The sequence below is a fragment of the Hypanus sabinus genome, chromosome 7 (genome assembly GCF_030144855.1).
Source record: "Hypanus sabinus isolate sHypSab1 chromosome 7, sHypSab1.hap1, whole genome shotgun sequence".
In the NCBI taxonomy this organism is placed as follows: domain Eukaryota; kingdom Metazoa; phylum Chordata; class Chondrichthyes; order Myliobatiformes; family Dasyatidae; genus Hypanus; species Hypanus sabinus.
Genome location: NC_082712.1, coordinates 34,116,189 through 34,133,568, shown reverse-complemented (window position 1 = coordinate 34,133,568; position 17,380 = coordinate 34,116,189). Strand labels below are relative to the sequence as shown.

General features: G+C 35.5%; 1 protein-coding gene across 2 annotated transcripts in view; it reads right to left on the bottom strand.

The window, feature by feature from the left end:
• Nucleotides 1-1,807: 1,807 nt before the first annotated feature.
• The window catches only part of pik3r1 (phosphoinositide-3-kinase, regulatory subunit 1 (alpha)), a 72,052-nt gene continuing 56,479 nt past the window's right edge, over nt 1,808-17,380 (bottom strand). The window contains exons 1-10 of one of the 2 annotated variants that reach the window (XM_059974446.1): nt 13,612-14,174; nt 11,259-11,361; nt 10,647-10,745; nt 10,378-10,558; nt 9,353-9,478; nt 9,016-9,158; nt 6,785-6,961; nt 6,111-6,185; nt 5,847-6,017; nt 1,808-4,838 (exon numbers count right to left, since the gene is read on the bottom strand). In XM_059974446.1, the coding sequence (XP_059830429.1) occupies nt 4,649-4,838; nt 5,847-6,017; nt 6,111-6,185; nt 6,785-6,961; nt 9,016-9,158; nt 9,353-9,478; nt 10,378-10,558; nt 10,647-10,745; nt 11,259-11,361; nt 13,612-13,696 (1,350 nt within the window). In that variant the 5' untranslated portion in view covers nt 13,697-14,174 and the 3' untranslated portion in view covers nt 1,808-4,648. Of the gene's footprint in view, nt 4,839-5,846; nt 6,018-6,110; nt 6,186-6,784; nt 6,962-9,015; nt 9,159-9,352; nt 9,479-10,377; nt 10,559-10,646; nt 10,746-11,258; nt 11,362-13,611; nt 14,175-17,380 lie in introns of those variants that run through there. The other variant, XM_059974445.1, reaches the window with a different exon arrangement.

Genomic DNA, 17,380 nt, shown 5'->3' with positions numbered 1-17,380 from the left:
ATGCCACCCAAGTTTGTATCAACAATCTTGGAAATAATACATTTGAATTACGGAAACAGCAAGGAATTAGCTATAAGCCTTCCAACCTGAAAATGCTTTGATTATTCCTATTTTGTCTTTTAAGTTCATTTTGTCTATTTAGTTTGCAGATCATGCTAATATACACGCCTACAATCTATGGTCTCTCATCTTACATGGCCCTTACTGAAAGCCTAAGAATTCAAATTTAAGCAGCAATCCCCAACTTCATTCTACCATTTAAACAAGCTAAGAGATTTATTTGCCAGACCCAGTTCCGCATTCATTAATCCACTCTGATTCTGCCCAATCCTATAATTTTCCCAAGTACCTTACTACCAATTAATAAATAAATGAACAGATACTCAAGATCATTGATCAGGTCACATAAGGTTGCATAATAGATACTGGTTGGAATTTTGAGCCCTACTAACTGCACCAACATCCCATCACCAATAGCCTAGTGAGCAAGTTAAGCACCTAGATTAAGCATTGTTGATACCATTTGGTAGCCCTTAGGTACTTAAGTCACTCAATAAATTGGGACCAACAATCCATTTACCACAGTACTATTCCTAACAAGGCCAATCAATGTAGATTAGAAATCGTTCACTAAATAGAAATTTAGTACAAAATCAATCCAAACTAATTAGGTAACCATAGCTTCCTACAGTAAATCAGGCACTGATGATCAATACGTTGTAAATATGCAAAATTGACTGAAGTTTGTAAAAATACATCAATGTTGCAAAATTATTGGGCAGCTTGAAGAATCTCCCCCTCCCCCAATTCTCCAGTAATATTAGCATTTACCGGTGGTAAATTGTATACACTTCCCACTGCTCAGCACAGATTTTAGCTATATTTCCAATAAATTAAATTGTTACAAACAGTACTTTTTATGCAGTTTTAAAGCAATGCTTAGAAAGGTGTCCGTTAGACATAATCCAAATAAAACCCATAGTTAAAGAAATGGTAATTTCATAGTTACAATAGGGCCTTCTCAAATAAAAGGGGTTTTTTAGCTCTAATGCCATTAATTAATTCATAGGTATGCAGTTACTAAGGATTTTCACATTTGTAACATCCCTCTATGTCAATATCCATAGCAACTACACACCTTCAGTCTTCATGGCTATTTAAAACAACGTAACACAAATCTTTAAGAATTGCACTTTGTAATTACATGAAACCAGTCACATTAGGCCATGGAATTCTACACTATGTATATCTACTTCCTCAGTTCCACACAGACTATTTCAAACAAAAAATCTTTATTCCTTATGATAGCCATAATACATGAATTATACCAAATTAAAATGAAAAACTATTAAACCTAGAACAAGCATAGCTTTGAGGATGTATTTTACAGTAATTGTATTGTCTTTTCAGACCATACAACCTATCCTGCTAGCTTCTGTAACTCTTTAATAAAGGGCATAGGCTTTTTAAACAAAGCAATCTTAACTAATATACAAACATTATTTGTACTTAAGGAATTTAAGTTTTTTTTAAAGAACTGAAAGGTATAGCAGCACATTGGGTCATAACTGCAGTCTCATGGTGATGAACCCACCAAAAGGCATAGCAGAACTGAAGTTGTTTCCAAAATCTTTTGAAAAATTGTTGATCATAATGAATTTAAAATATGCAATATGGAATTAATGCCTCAAGATCAACGGTACACCCTTTCCCCACTTTGAATGTACTCTACGTTCAAAGCAATCACTCAATGGAAGGTGGAATAAATTCCGGGCAGGATGATGGAAATTTTTTTAAACTCCCAACGTCAAGGACAAATTATGCAACTACATTTATTACTTCAAGAAATAAAATGGCTCATGAATAATTACAAGATTAATATCCTTTCAGATCAGTTTTGTTAAGATATGCATCACCATGTGAAAACACGAAATTCCACAATGAAGGAAGTTTCACAGAAATGCAACACTGAACAAAATGGCACACAATGCAAATCTTTTAAAAAGAGCTCATCAGCAGTAGTACCATTAAAAACAAAGAAGCATTTACACACATTTAAAGTCGCAAAGCTTCTTCAAAAAATACAGCTACAGCAAAATACGGAGAACATACACTGTAGAGACACAAACAACTGAATTTCAATACAGAAAGAAAATTCTGTGCGCATACCCATTTCAACACCCAAACATTTAACAGTTGAATTCAATTGGTAAAGCTCATCACGCATGGTACCTTTGGAAGAGCTTAAAGCATGCTCACGGAACCACAATTATTTTGTGCAGACTTTTTCTGTATTGTTTCACACTACCAAATGCATAAGCATTCTGATGTTGAAAATATTCAAATTGCAGAGTGGTGCACACAGAAATATAATATGAATAATACTAAAGCCTAGTACATTATAGTCTAATATCTTAGAATTAACATCTTCATTACACATTAAAAGTAAACAATGCCATTTCTCCTCATGCTGACATTGAACAAAATGACTGCAAATTGGATTACAAAATGTGCATAAAGGGTAAGCAAGCCCTCACTAGTTTTAATTTACCAAGATATCTTTTGTTTAAAAAATTAGAAGACCAAAAATGGCTTATCTGTAGAATTAAATTAACATTTATTTTTACACGATTGTCCTTCAGCAAGTTTAAGCTGTGTTCCGTGACAACTCAAGTTGCATAGTCATGGATGCTTGGCTATGTGCAGAATTAATTTAAGTTTATAAATTATACAATAGAACACTCTTTTAGCTTAGACAAACTTTGGCTCTAAGAAACGTTTCAATTTTCCTGCCACCCCTCCCTCAGCACTGGGACTTCTCTTAATTTCCACCACAAAAAGTTTATGAAGTTCTGAATTATCCAATTGTAAGGTTACAATGACCCTGTAAGCTGGATGATCCAAACTGTGCTTCAAATGAGCTTTACAATTTGGGATTGAAACATGAAACACCTCATATGCGAATAAAATCCACAATGGTACTGATGGTCAAGTTCAGAAGGTTGGCACATTACTATTTTATGCTACACGATGTAGCAGAAAGTTAGCACACAAGGATACTGCATTCTTTGCAAGGATCTTAAAATGTGCACCATTTTGCTACTGAAGTTCCAAAACACTTCTGCTTTTGCGTTGTGTGAAACAATAAACTGAATTACAGCAATGCACTGCGTAAGAGTAAGGATTTTGATATCAAGCATGTTGTTTTCCACTAACACGACCACTAAAAGTTTAGGTACACGGTTGCAATTATGCACATTAAATGGCTAATTTTGTTTTAAATACAACTGAGGTAATAAGTTAAGGGCCCTGGGCCATAAGTGCAGGACCATGGCCGAAATGAAAATAAAGATGAAGCAAATCAGAAAGAACAATTTGAGTATAGCAAGTTTAAAAGCCTGAAAACTGTAGAAGGCATGGAGAACTGAGTGACTCAAAGACTTCCAGTTTTTAAAACTGGAGCAAGAAGCTATTGTTAGCATTAGACTTGGGATTTTGTTTTCCTTTCGAAAAGGAAAATTTCTTTAGTGTTTTCGAGAGACATGAAATATGGTTGCTTGTTAGGAGAAAACAACGTGGTTAAACCAGCTACATAATACATTTTGGAAATAGATTGAAGTCTCATTTTCTAAATTTGCTTTTGAAATAGCCAAATTGCTATTCAGATAGAATTAACCAGTGATTTCGAACACATTCAGTTCCCACCCCCCCACTTTCTCAAAGCTGCGTTCGCAGACAACTTGTGTGTTCTGGAAACACCAACAGAACACTGCAAAAACAGACAACACTTTTAGGCAACAAAACAAAGCTTATATTGTGGGGTACTCTTGAGAATATGATATGCAATATGCAGGCTTGCATAGCAATATCTAAAAAAAATAGCTTTAAAATAGGAGAAACGATGTAAAATCTGCTGTGATTAGGATGATAGCTTTTCATTTTACTTGATCCAACTACCCCAGAACGGGATATTCCATATACATATATACAATGGTTTTATATACTGTACTGTGTGCCATTTTTGTAGAAGTCCTTTCCTTCAGATTTTAAACAGTTAATAAAACAGGCTTACATTGCCTCAACTCTAGAAACCTGGCACTGTTTGAGAGTGTCCCATTCACACGCACAGAACCCTTCCGAACAAAACATTCCCTTTTTCATCATAAACCTGGTACAAATGTTCAAAGTGCCAGCTTGCTACATGTGAAGTTCACTTTCGTTGCTGAATTATTCCATTTTGACATTTTTATCTTGATCTGGATCAAGGAGAAACAGGTCACTGGATTTTTAAAAACACTGATGTTCCTGCTTCAGATTTTTAAATATATTTCCATGGATTTGCAGTATCCAACATTCCAACCGGTAAATCCTTATGAAGAATGTAAACAAGCACCAATAGAAACAGGCCCCAACATCCCCAAAAAGGAGATAGTTCTGCAGTCCTCAATTAATAAGTGCTTTCTTTAAAAAAAAAAGCACTTTAGGAATTTATATTCAGAGGTCTAACACGGTCACTTCTCGCTCGTCTCTGGAAAGCTCAAGTCAACTTTGCACATCATTTCCCGAACCGGAATCAAACCGAATCAGAGCAAAGTGGTAGGAGCCATTTCAATGACCATCTAGCAGTCAAAAGCCAAGCCTTTAGCTTTCATCTTCTCTGATTGCCATATACTGGATAGGCTAGTGTGACATTAAGGGAGTCATTGTGCTGTACAAGTGATGTATGCTGATAATGTAGCACCAGTTCTCTAAGTGAGCTGTACAAGTTGTATGGCTCTGCAAATCCATATCCTGTGGGAGTTTTATTTATGACACAGTGTTTCACATCACCATCCACCCTACAAGAGAGAAAGAAACATTGTAAATTAAAATGCATTGGAAATAATAGTGCATCAACCAATAGCTTTAAAAATACTTTTTTCTTTCAGGTGGAGAAATATCAACCAATATTTTAAGCTTGGGTAACGTTGCCTGTCATTAAATCATACTACAGGATGCAACAGGAATATTCTAATAGCATGTTGAATTGTACTTTTACACTCCACATTTATCTGTAGTGGATGAGTTCACACCAAGCACTTTAATGGAGGTGCTGAACAGAGATGGTCAGAAAAATATAAAAAGGAATAAAAACACCAAAACAAATTGTTAAGGGATTGGCCCAAATCATTGGCTGAAAACTGCCTCTGACACTCATGCCCAAAATGTTCTAACATTACAGGGCTAAATCGTATGCTGGATATCATAACTCGAGCTCCCACTTCAGGATAGTACTGGGGTAATGCTTCATTGCTGAAGATAAAGCATCTCTGATGTAATGTTAAACCAAGGCTACATCTAACTGTTTAGTGCAGGATAGAGTCAATGCCAGTTTCTGAAGAAAGGGGAGTTTATGTTGTGGCCCAGGATATTCCTTAAATCAATATCAAAATCTCGTATGTAATCCTGTAACGTGGTTGCTGTATTCACATACAAGGCAACAGTACTGGCTGTGCCTGGTTACAAATACTTAACATAAGGAGGAACTCGCATGACATTAAATTTAGAAGTCCATTCCTATGAACAGCAGAACTAGCTTCCTCGTTCTCCACTTTTAGTAACACACTTCAAGCCTTTTGATGGCATTTATTACAATGTTCTGAAGTATTGCTACCATAGTGATTTTCACCTTTATGGACTTCTGTTAAATTACAATCTTTTGTTAATTGGAGGCAAGCTGTAGTTTGAAAGATAACACCCCGGTTGGAGAAATTTCTGTAGTATCCTGAGTATAACAATAAATTACTTCATAAAGGCAAGTTTTTAAACACACATAGTATTTGCCGCAAAAGGATAAAATTACATACACGACTGAACATGCGTAACAGCCTGGTTTGCTACTTTCTCGGACCAAGAATGTTCCATCCCGTTTTCCTCTCAGTAAGCTCTCTGCCCGAGTCCTGTTAATACTGCCTACATTCCATGTTCGCTCATCGTGATGAGGTAGATCTTCATCATCCTCCACCATAGAGTATTGACTAAAACAAATAAAACATTCCTTGTTCAAGCATCGATACTCATAGAAACAGTGCATAACCTTTTAATAGTAGTTAAAAATGGAAGTTACTTACTCTTCAGCATTCTCATTCTTAATGCCAAGCCACTCATTGATCTTCTTCTGTCGAACTCCCTTTTGTGTCAACCACCTTCAAGATTAAAAAAGTAAAATTGAGGGAAATGAACATTAGTGAGCAAGGAGGTGCAATACTTATAATCTCATTAGTACAATGGGTAAAAGAACAATCTAGTTATGACTGTTGATGTATTTGATGTCACAATCTAAACTTTGTATTGGAGCTATCTCAAAGACTTTAACTTCTCTAGTCTTCCCAGTGAAACGAACTACAATGGATATTCTAGATGATAAGCTTAATATTTTGATCTAAGATCGATAGGAGTCTGGAGAGTTATGGTCCCAGTGCAGGTCAATGGGAGTAGGCAATTTAAAATGGCTCGGCATGGATTAGATGGGCCTAAAGGCTATTTCTCTGCTGTTCTACTCTATGACTATCAGAAGCATATTACACCCAAGTTACATTCAATCATAGCTACTACATATTTGCTTTCTAATAATGAAAGAAAAGTTTCAAAGCCCAAAATACAGTGGATGGTAGAATTCAGAAATTGAAACACAAAATGCTGGTAATACCCAATAAGTCAGGCAGTATCATGGAGATATTCTGCCTTACCGCTTGAGTATTTCCAGCACCATGAGGTCTAAGTGACTTTCAGGCATTTTGCTTACGTTAGGTATTGGTCTCTCGTTTTCCTTAGCTGAATTAGGTCAGGTTTGATGCTATTCATCCTTTTGTCAATTTCCCTGTAATCAGCTGCTTGCTTCTTCAAATCTTCCTCCAATCTTCGTTTGCTGTCAACAATTTCACTGATGCGAGACTTCAGTTTTTCATAATTTACCATTATCCTGAAGAAAAATAAAATACATTATGAACATTGACTTTGAACACAACACTTAACACAAGACTGCGAAGTTTCACTTTAAGTGTTATTTCACTTATGTAATCAAAACACCATTTTCCTTTGTTGTGAAACTGTTCAAAACTCTTCTGAAATACATGCCACTAAAATTCTGATGTAGCTAGGAAAATATAAAATCATATAGAAGATGCTCAAAAAGAAAACTTCAACTGACAGTAAAGAAAACAGAAAAATGAAATAATACTATTAAATAAAAACATTTTACTATAAAATAGGCAAAAGTAAAAGCCAGAAGCTAGAAAACCAATATTCAAAATAAACCAGATTCAAGAAAAGAGATATTTTGTCTAAGCCTTCAAAGTTAAAGAATGAACACTGAAGAGGGATACAAAGCTTAATAAACTAGAGGGAAAACTTCACCAGGGATGGTTCCAAACACAGCTGCAAAATGAGGAGTAACCTCATCCCTTTAAAAACCCAGTGTTAGAGAAGTGCCAACAGAAGCTCTAAAGACCTCATCCCTGGGAAGGAGGGACACTCCAAGGAGATGGTCTACACCCAGAGACAATGTGAAGGACTGGTGCAGGACAGAGGACTCTGGCGTGCGGTTGTCAGTGGCGTATGCCGCAGATGGGGCTTAAGAAGGGAAGAAATCCCAGGTTTAAAATGATTGCATAACTAGATATTCAGATATCAAATTAAATATAATATCCAAATACATCAACTAAATGGGGAAAATGAATCATAGATGGATGAAAGGAATGTAATTCATACTGTCTAGTGTCCATAAAAAAGGCAAATTCCTGGATTAGTTCCCCCCACAGACTATTTGTATACATGCTTTGTCTTAAAGCAGACCAGACATTAGAGGCATTGTGAAAGATGGTAAAACATCTAGAAAGCCAAATGAAAAAGAATAGATTACACATATTCTTAAAATAGCTCTATTTATATAACCAAGTTCTAAGATTCATCAGAAAATGTAGATAAGGGCTGTATAATGGAGTCACAAACCAAACGTACGGGATGAGTGTTTTGTGGAAGAGTTGGGTTTAGTCCGCAGAGATGACAATGAGTTTAGTTTTGCCTATTTGCCACGCCACAATGACCTGCACATGTCCTCTTGCACTGTTATAATACAAGTTTGTGGACCAACACTTCATACTGCATCTGAGGATGATTCATGGGCTCTATACCAATTTTGACAACTTCAGGTTTGTAACTAATCCATTTGTATATTAGTTCAAGTTGTTCTTTTACCTGTTGCAAATATTTACACTAAGTTTAAAAGTAACTTCTGTCAGCAATGGTAACAATGTAGATGTCAGGACCACAGGGAATGACTTATTCACAGTCAATGGAAGCCCTTTTCATAACATTATTACTGTCTAAATGCCCCCACTAAACTACTAACCAGAGGATCTCTAATTTATTTCAAACATCCCATTGAACCCCATAGATGTTTGCCCCACCTTATCCTATCCTTCCCTTCCATCTCAGCAAGTTAGTCCTTCTGTTTATCCCAGGTGAAGAAAACTGAAATATTAACTGTTGTTATCAGATGCAGTATCTGACCTGCTGAGGAGTTTGCTTTTATTTTGGCACACAAGGCAGCTTCTTTTCGTAGGAATAAAGACTCCAAATTATTTCTTGGAAAGTATGAAATGAAATGGAGGTACTGAGTAAAGAGATATAGGAAAACGATGCATAATATTAAAAATAGCCAAGGAGTGCAAATACCAAGAATCTAATAGATACAAAGCCATGGGCAATTTGTATAGAATGTGGCTAAACAATAATTGTAGTGGGTGCGCGCATTTCTGAACTTCATAAAATACTACGAGGCTCTGCAATGAATACGGAAAAGATGAACTTGAGAGGATAAAACTAACAGAAAGGTTACTTCAAAGCTTAATGTAAATACCTGCAAACTACATTGCAAATAAAATGGTAAGATTTTATACATGGTTTACAATTGCCTGGAAATTAAAAGAAAATACAAACGTTTTTGTTCAATAGTTAAGTTGAGCAAATACGTACCTCTGGATTTCCTTTTCATTTCCTTCTCGCCTGAATTTTTCAATGTACTCCTTGCTGTACCTTTCCTGTGTTTGACACTGCTCTTCAAATATCTTGATTGTTTCATTAAATGCTTCAATAGCTGTCCTTTTCATTTGAATTTCCTAAATGAGAACACACAAAACATTCACAGATGTTTGGTAACCAAATCTTGCTAGTTAAAAAAATGTTTTCTTAAATGAGAAGGATCAGTGATTCAACTTAGTCACTCCCATAAACATACTTTCACTGATGAAATGCTTTGCAGAAATTCTCATACAGAAAAACATTCTTTTTTTAAAAAACTTGCAAGACTCACTTGAGATGTTCTTGTACATTCTTCATAAAGTCGGTCATATTCCCTGCTTTTCTCCTGGTACTGAGTATGATACTCGTGCAGTTTCTTGCCCACTGCTTCAATATTATCCTCTTTTACCACTTGATCCTGAAGGAAACAAAAATGTGACATTAAATAAATAACACTGGTTAACCCATGGCATTATGCAAAATGCTCATTTATAAATCAGACCTTGCTGGTTAGTAGATGCAGTTTCAAACAAAGGAGAATTGGTTTTTAGCCACATGGAAAACCAAGACTTCCAAACAAGTTCTAAAGCTCAGTGACAGATACAGACAGAATGGTATATTTTTCACTTTCCACTGCCATTGGGAATCAAATGTCAAACTCAATCCTGCTGAGATAATCCAGGTCAGACCTGGCACAGGATTTGCAAACTCAGTAGATTTTAATGGGGATTGGAAGGGCAAGGCAAGCTCCCTTTTTCCTAATTACTTCAGTCGAGATTAATATGTTAAATTGTGTTTTAAGCCAAGCCTTCTTTATATCTTTAAGAAAAAACACGACACAATTTTAAATATGGGTAATTTAAAAACTATTATAAATGAAGTTTCAGAACATCAGGTATAATCAGGGGTATTTAACCACAAATGGCAGAGGTAGCAAAGCTGATGGTGCAGCTTTGTCAGCGTCAAAGCTTTTTAATGGAGTGTTTCATGTACAAGACCCATCAGTCTCCCTTGGAGATGGTGCTGCTAGTGTACATTGTTGGAGCCAGGATACCATGGGCCAGAAGGCTATATCTTCCACATCTGTGCATAGTACAATGGGTATGCGGTAACCATGGATGGTGATCATAAAGCAGTGATACTTGTCAGCCAAATCTGGCCCAATATCATTAACTTTAAATTTACGTTAAATACAAACTTAAAGGATCTATTTTGTATTTTGAAGGCAAAATTTTCAATTCTACAAAAACCCAACAAAACATGTCTGTCTTCAATTGATGACACATCATTTAGAACAAAAGCACACAAAAATCATACCTGCTGGAACTTGGACACAGGATATAATAGTTTAACATCTAGCTTTGGGTTGTATTGTGCCAACGATTCATGACGATAGTGATTTATAAGCTCCACTACTGAGTTAAAAGTCAATGGGTCTGAGAAGCCATATTTTCCATCTCGATGAAAGATTTTGATCAACTTATTGTTGCCCCCTTTTCTGTAAAACAATTACATTTTCCAGTTTAAGTTTTGGCAAAACACTATTGCGTTACTTGAAGTTTATAACAAATATTCAGAAAATTTACCTCAAGGTAAGAGTGTAGTCACCATGCATTTTTGTAGATGCATCACGGACTAAGAAGGTACCATCAGCAGTATCACGTAGTTTTTCATTGACCTCCTCCCTAAAATAAAGAATTGTTTAATTATACATTCTACATTTAGCAGGATGCAGGTTAGGAATAAAGCAGTAAAAATAAAATACATATTGCTATGAAGTACAGAGATACCATTTCAGGAATTAGTTAACTTTATTTAAGCAGAACCAATTTATTCCAAAAAGAGTGCATGCACCTCTAATTGCAAACCACCACAGCCAAATGTTTTCCAGGTCTGCAGAGTTTTGTTTTAACCTACTGACTGGCAGGGGAAATATCCTTTTATCAAAGCTCTGATTTTTCACCATTTCTTCACCAACTTAATTAATATCCTCAAATGTTCCTTGTTGACACATATACAATGACTCAACTTTAGCTATTCAAATAATGACAGCTTCTAGTTTGGTGTTTATGTTTATTAATTTTTCCTGTTTTGCACGTGTACTTATGTTAGGCTAACAGTTTTAGCTTCATATCAGAGCTGATGTAAAATACTTATATATTTTTGTATACAAAGAACTTTTAAGGTTACAAACTCACCTTGAAATGTCTCCCCAGTACCATTCAGCTTCTTGTAGAGACATGTTACTACTTATCCCGTTATTAGTTACAGGTGTAGCTTTTGGTGGTTTTGGAGGCAAAGCTGTGTGAATTGAAAATAATGAAATTTAAGGATAATTTCAAAGTGCTAAAATGTTTCTTTTTCCATACCCAATACAAGTTTATAGTAACACAGATTTCAAGTTTCAAATAGCAAAGAGAATACAGTTTAACTTGCTATTCTCAAATGTTTAATTATATACTCTGTAGTTAAATATAACAATGTATTAACTTTAGACCATTGCAGTTGGTTAGAGTTAAAAATGTATGCCCGTTAGCTTCACCAGAATAACATTCTATGCTAACACACTTGCAATAAGCAAAAAAAAACAAGTATTACTTAAGGGAGTTGATTGAAACATGACTACAATGCAGGGGTCAAATACACTATTCCATCCCAAGGAAATATAACAATATTCCACAATATGGAGAAATTATCTAACTGCAATAAGAATGAGCATATCTCTCCAAATTAGCTTTGCAGAATCCGTTTTTGCTTTAGGATTCTGTACACAGGTATGTGCAAACCAAAAGATGCTGAAAATGAATTTAACTGATAGTGTCAAATTTCAACATAATTCTGAAATATCTTGGCTTATTTTCTGTAGGACAATTCTCACTCTACTTACACTACTAAATTCTAAGGAATTCTCAAAGCCTGCACCAAATTATATCAAAAACATTCTACAGCACTTTTAAAACAATGAAAAAATATGCATACACATTGTTTTAAGAAGCTTGCCAAGCAAAGATGTTTAAAATATTCAGCATTACACAAATTATATAGCATCGGGAAATAAAAGTCAATGACGTTCTTTTAAATGAAGTATTCAGAACACCAAACCTTAGCACATGTCAGAATAAATCTGACATTAAGGCATATTCTGCTTAAAAATTTCAAATATTCTATCAAATCTTTGCTTTCCAAAAAGTATCTAAACTCTATTCCAGATCCACTTAAGCCCTTCAATTGTTTTAATATGGGGGGGGGGGGGAGAAAGAGGATGTGTAAGAGGAGGAATGGGAGAATGGAAGCAGGGAGGTATGGCTTTGAAAGAGTTAAGATACTGACTGAAACCCTGCTCCAAAGCTTTTAAATGAACCATACAGAAACAAATTCTACAGCCAATAAAAACAATACTGCAGAATTTTTTTCAGCTCCAGTGGATATTAAACCGTCAAAGATCAGTCATTAATATACAGGAACTAAATACAGTCAGGCTCTTTATAGTTTTGAGTTGCACATTATGTCACAGAAAGAAAATGAACCAGCTACTATTATATAATACAAGTATCTAAAATGCAAATTAAAAACCTATGCCTTTTAGCTAACTTAAATTATTCTATAAAAATATTCTTGCTTAAGAGATATTTCCCCCTTTTAACACAATTTAACAAGCTTACTGATTAAAACTGCATATTATTCTTAATCTCTAAAAATATTCTGTAAAATTTAGAATTTAGCAATAATATTCTGCACTGATTAATTAGAACTATATACAAATTAAAATTAAAAGCAGAAAAATCAGCCTTGTAATATTTGGTCAATGTTAAGAGTTTAAAGCGAAGCAGCATTTCATCAGTTTGGCTGCTGAAATGTAGGTATTCTCCAGCACGAACAACCCTGGAATGCGCAACTTTCCTCTTAAAATTCAGCCCTTGTATCATGAAACTAGAATTTAACATTGCACATCATTTCAAATGTCAAACAAATCCTGCACTGGTCTCAATTAAAAAAAAAATTGCTACGACGCTTATCAAATACTAGTTTAATTTCTCAGTGCAGTTTCAGGGGCTTCCTTGCAGTCATTATTAGGTAATCACTTACCTCGGAATAGTTTTTTTTTTAAACTAAATGCACTCTTTAGTAATTCCAAGAAAAATAAACTGCAATGCATTTTGCTAAACATCAGCTTAGTTATCAACCTTGCAGCAAGATGAAACAGTTTTGGAAAATTTCTTTTGACCAGTATTATTGTAAGAATAAATATAGCTAGTTTTAGTCTATCATTATATAGAATTACAAGAATAAGTAAAGTATCCCCATGTAGCTCTGAAGTTAAGGGTCCAGTACAAAGAGGCTGGGGGTGGGAGAGGGGAATGGGGGAAAATAGGGGTTGTGGGTTATCTTCCTCATTCACAGTAACCAAGTCATGTTCTCCCGAAAAATTAAAACATTTCCAAATCCCGCATTGCTCACATTTAAAAAGGATAACATACATGTTTCTAATACGGAAAGATTGCACATATATACATTAAAACCAAATCTGGCTTGGTTTTATTGCAGCTTTACCTGGTGGATCCATTTCTATGTAAAACATCAAATCTGTAGCACAGTGAAGTTCTGTTCTATGGTAGTCTAATTCTAGTTCTTCCATATTCCAAACAGTATTGTACAATAAGATTCAAGCACTGCTGTTCAGGGTCAATCATAAGAACAAATGCAGTCTTTTTATAATGGTGTCTTGGAATTCATTTTAAAACCTATGAAGGGCTGCACTGTAACCTCTTACATCATACAGCACAGCCAATCCAATCAAGATAATGTCACCAGACCACTCCTGCTCATTTCCTATATGCAGTGCATTTCAGTATCATTTTATTTCTATTCCAAAATTCAGTAAATGGAAAAATTACATTTAAACAGACCTAGCAGACAAATCAAAATCCAGCAGATTATATTAGCACTAAAAATTCCCTTTCACATTTAAGGGCTCCAATTTGGTACATCCCACTTTTGGCAGGCTGACAAAACCTTAACTGCAGCACGTAGGCTCCTCAATGCATTTGGCAGTAGACAGAGCTAGTTCATTTCAAGAAGTGTTAGGACTTACACTTTTTTAAACATATTTTAACCCTGGAACACCAAGTTGAAGGTGAACTAAATTACCACACATTTCAAAATACCTATAAATTCATTAAAACATTAACAAAATATTAATTCTAGTTAAATGAACTAACAGCTTAAAAAAAAATATATATACATCAATTGACCTGAACAAACAATGGTATAGGCAAGGGTAGTGGTAGTAGTGCAAAGTCCAACAGGAATAACACATACACAGGACAAAACTCCGCACATATGTGCCTACATATATAAGAGCTTCGCTTTGAAATACTTTGGCATTTGGGATGAAGCATTTACTTTCTCCTAGCAAGATTACAAGATCAAAGTAGATCTAAATCAAAGTGAAGTATTTAATGCCACTCAAAAGCTGACTTCACTACAACAGTGCCATTTGGTAATTAAAATCACAGTATCAGCCAAAAACTCAACTAGATACAATCAAGAACCTATTCAAAATCCAAAAAAGCAACGATACAAGCTTTTAATAAACCATTTATGAAGAGTACTTTACAAATTTATAATTTTTGATTTTTTTTTTACTGCTATTTTGTCTGCTGGAGGAAGACTGCAACAAGATTTTATTTTGAACAAAATCCAATACTGAACAAGTGTTAACATAAAACCCATCATGGAAGCACCTGCTGCTTTCCTGATTATCAGCACAAATTATTTTAAAAAGTTCACTTTATTTAAATAATTAACATTAAAAAGGTACCATTAAAATAAATCATAACACTGCAGAAAAACACACTGATTAAATTCAAAGTTATTGATATTACTAGTGGAAAAAGATTTAATTTAGTTTATGACACCAAGACAGGAAAAATTAAACCTTCAGGGCTTTACCAAAGAGCCTAGGCCTTTGATGCGGACAACTTGTACAATCAAGTTAACGCTCAACTCAAACCAGTCTATCTTCCTGCACCTAAATGCTAAACTAGTACAGGTACAACTGACAGGTGATTTTTCACTGCCTCTACATAGCATAAACCGCATTCAAATAAGCCAGGGGTTCCAGCACCCCCATTATGGTAGGGATCCATGGCATAAAAAAAGTTAGGAAGCCCTAAACAAAACTATGCCAAGTACCATGAACAATGTGGCTGAGCTGGGTAAGGCAAATATAACTTAAAAAACACACTACGATTTGTAAGGGGGAAGAAACAAGATCAGAGAGTTTACAAGAATGCATTCATAGATAAACTAACATTTTATGATGCATTACCACTAATGTGTTTTTTAATGAACTATTTTCAGACAGGTTCTTCTACAACATTCTGGACAAACGAATGTAGAACAAAGTCAATTGGCTTCTGACTTTCCCAAGTGATTTCATGGCATCTTGCAGTTAATCACTCCAGAAATGCATGCAACTTAACGTATGAACTCTTTGCAATGACAGTGCAGGTACCTCTGCAGAGCACAAAGTTAATTATTAAAAAATGAACCCAAGTTCTGTACTTCCAGCACAGCCAGTGGTCTGTATTTAACTAATGATAAAGATCTTGCATTAAACATTAACCCAGGTTAGCTCAAATATTTGCTGAGTTTGGGATTTCTATCTTGTGTGCATGCTTGGAGGGGGTTGGTTTAGATGGTGGGAAGGAGAAAGACAGCAAGTTAGCAAGCTCTCATTAGTAAGAATTTTATTTTCAAGTGGTATTTCCAATGCATAAAATACCAAAGCCTATTTCAGAAACACTAAAAAAAACTTTAAAAACAGTCCCTGCAGGAAAGCAAAGTACCTCAAGCAGCTACATGCAGGAAGCAGCTAAGCTGGTTCAGCAAAAATACCAAAGCCTTCCTCAAGCCTCTTTCTTCCTCAAGCAATCTAACTTTGAATCTATCAATCCCCTCAGGTCAGACTACAGGTGCAAAACAAAACTGCATTACTTTAGATAGCTCATATTTCAGTCCACAGTGTATTTCAATAGAAGTGGCCACGTGGCAGGAAACACAGCTCACAGACTTGAGGAATACTCTCCAGAAGCTGAACTGCTCTAGGAAATTAACCTTCCAAACCAGCGAGATGTACTTAAAGGACAACTTTATTCTGCAAAAATCTTCTCAACTTGCTTATAGCTAGAAGCCAATTTAGACTTGTCACATTTGAGTATGAATGGGAATGGCCAAATCAAAAGCAGCAACACTAAAGACATTTGTATTCTTAAGGATGTGAGGCCCACCATAACAGCAACAAGACAACCATCTAACACATGTGCTGAAAGAATGACCTATTTTACAGGCCTTCCTCAATTCTGTCACAGTAACTTGTCTTTAGTCAATTTTATTCACATAAAAATTAACATGAGCCCATAGAGCGCAAGTTGAAAGTTCAAGCAACACTGTTGCTCTAATAACTTTGTTCAAGAAGCAGCTGCTAGTCAAGTTACTTTAGTGTCACATCCTGTCCACACTCCAAACCAATTTTGACTATTTTTTGCTCCTCTTTTAACCATCTTCAAAACACTGGAATGGGATGTAAACCATGCTTTCACAAAGCACTTCCCAAGAAAATGCTAAACGATGCTTTGTTTTTCACCAGGTCCTCAACTTGGGACCTTACTCTATTTTTGGTCCAAACATAGAAAGGCAGCCAATTCTGTCCAAGGGCAAATTGAGGGCATATCTTTTATGTCATATCCTGATCCTTTCTCCTCCCACCCCTTCGTAACATTAAAGCTCTTAAAACTGAATTTGATGATAAATTGGGGTAATCTCCTCAGTAGCTGCTGCCTTGCATTGTACGAAGGAAGACAGTGATCATATGGATCTCTCAGCTCCAGAATAAGTTGCACGAGTTTCAGTCCCAATCATCATCAGACCTTTCAGTATCATTCCTTCATAATATCCGAAATGTCATGTTTGGTGACTGGCACACTTTGTTCTATTACAAGTACAGCTCCTTAGCCAGTGAAAGTTCATATTCCTACACATCAGGACCTTAGAAACATTTAAGGTTGCTCTGACAAGTGGCAAATTACATCCATGGTGCACAAGCATTGGGCAATCTATATCAGAGAATCAAACAACCACCTTTTGATATTATGCTTGACAGAATGAATCATCAATATCTTGCAATCATTAATGATGAGATGCTTAACTGAACAACCAATATTGGGGCTGCAAGAGCAGATCAAAGGCTGGGTGTATAAATGACCCATCTCAATTTTTTAAAAAAATCTATAAAAGATGTAGCTTTTGAAAGAATACT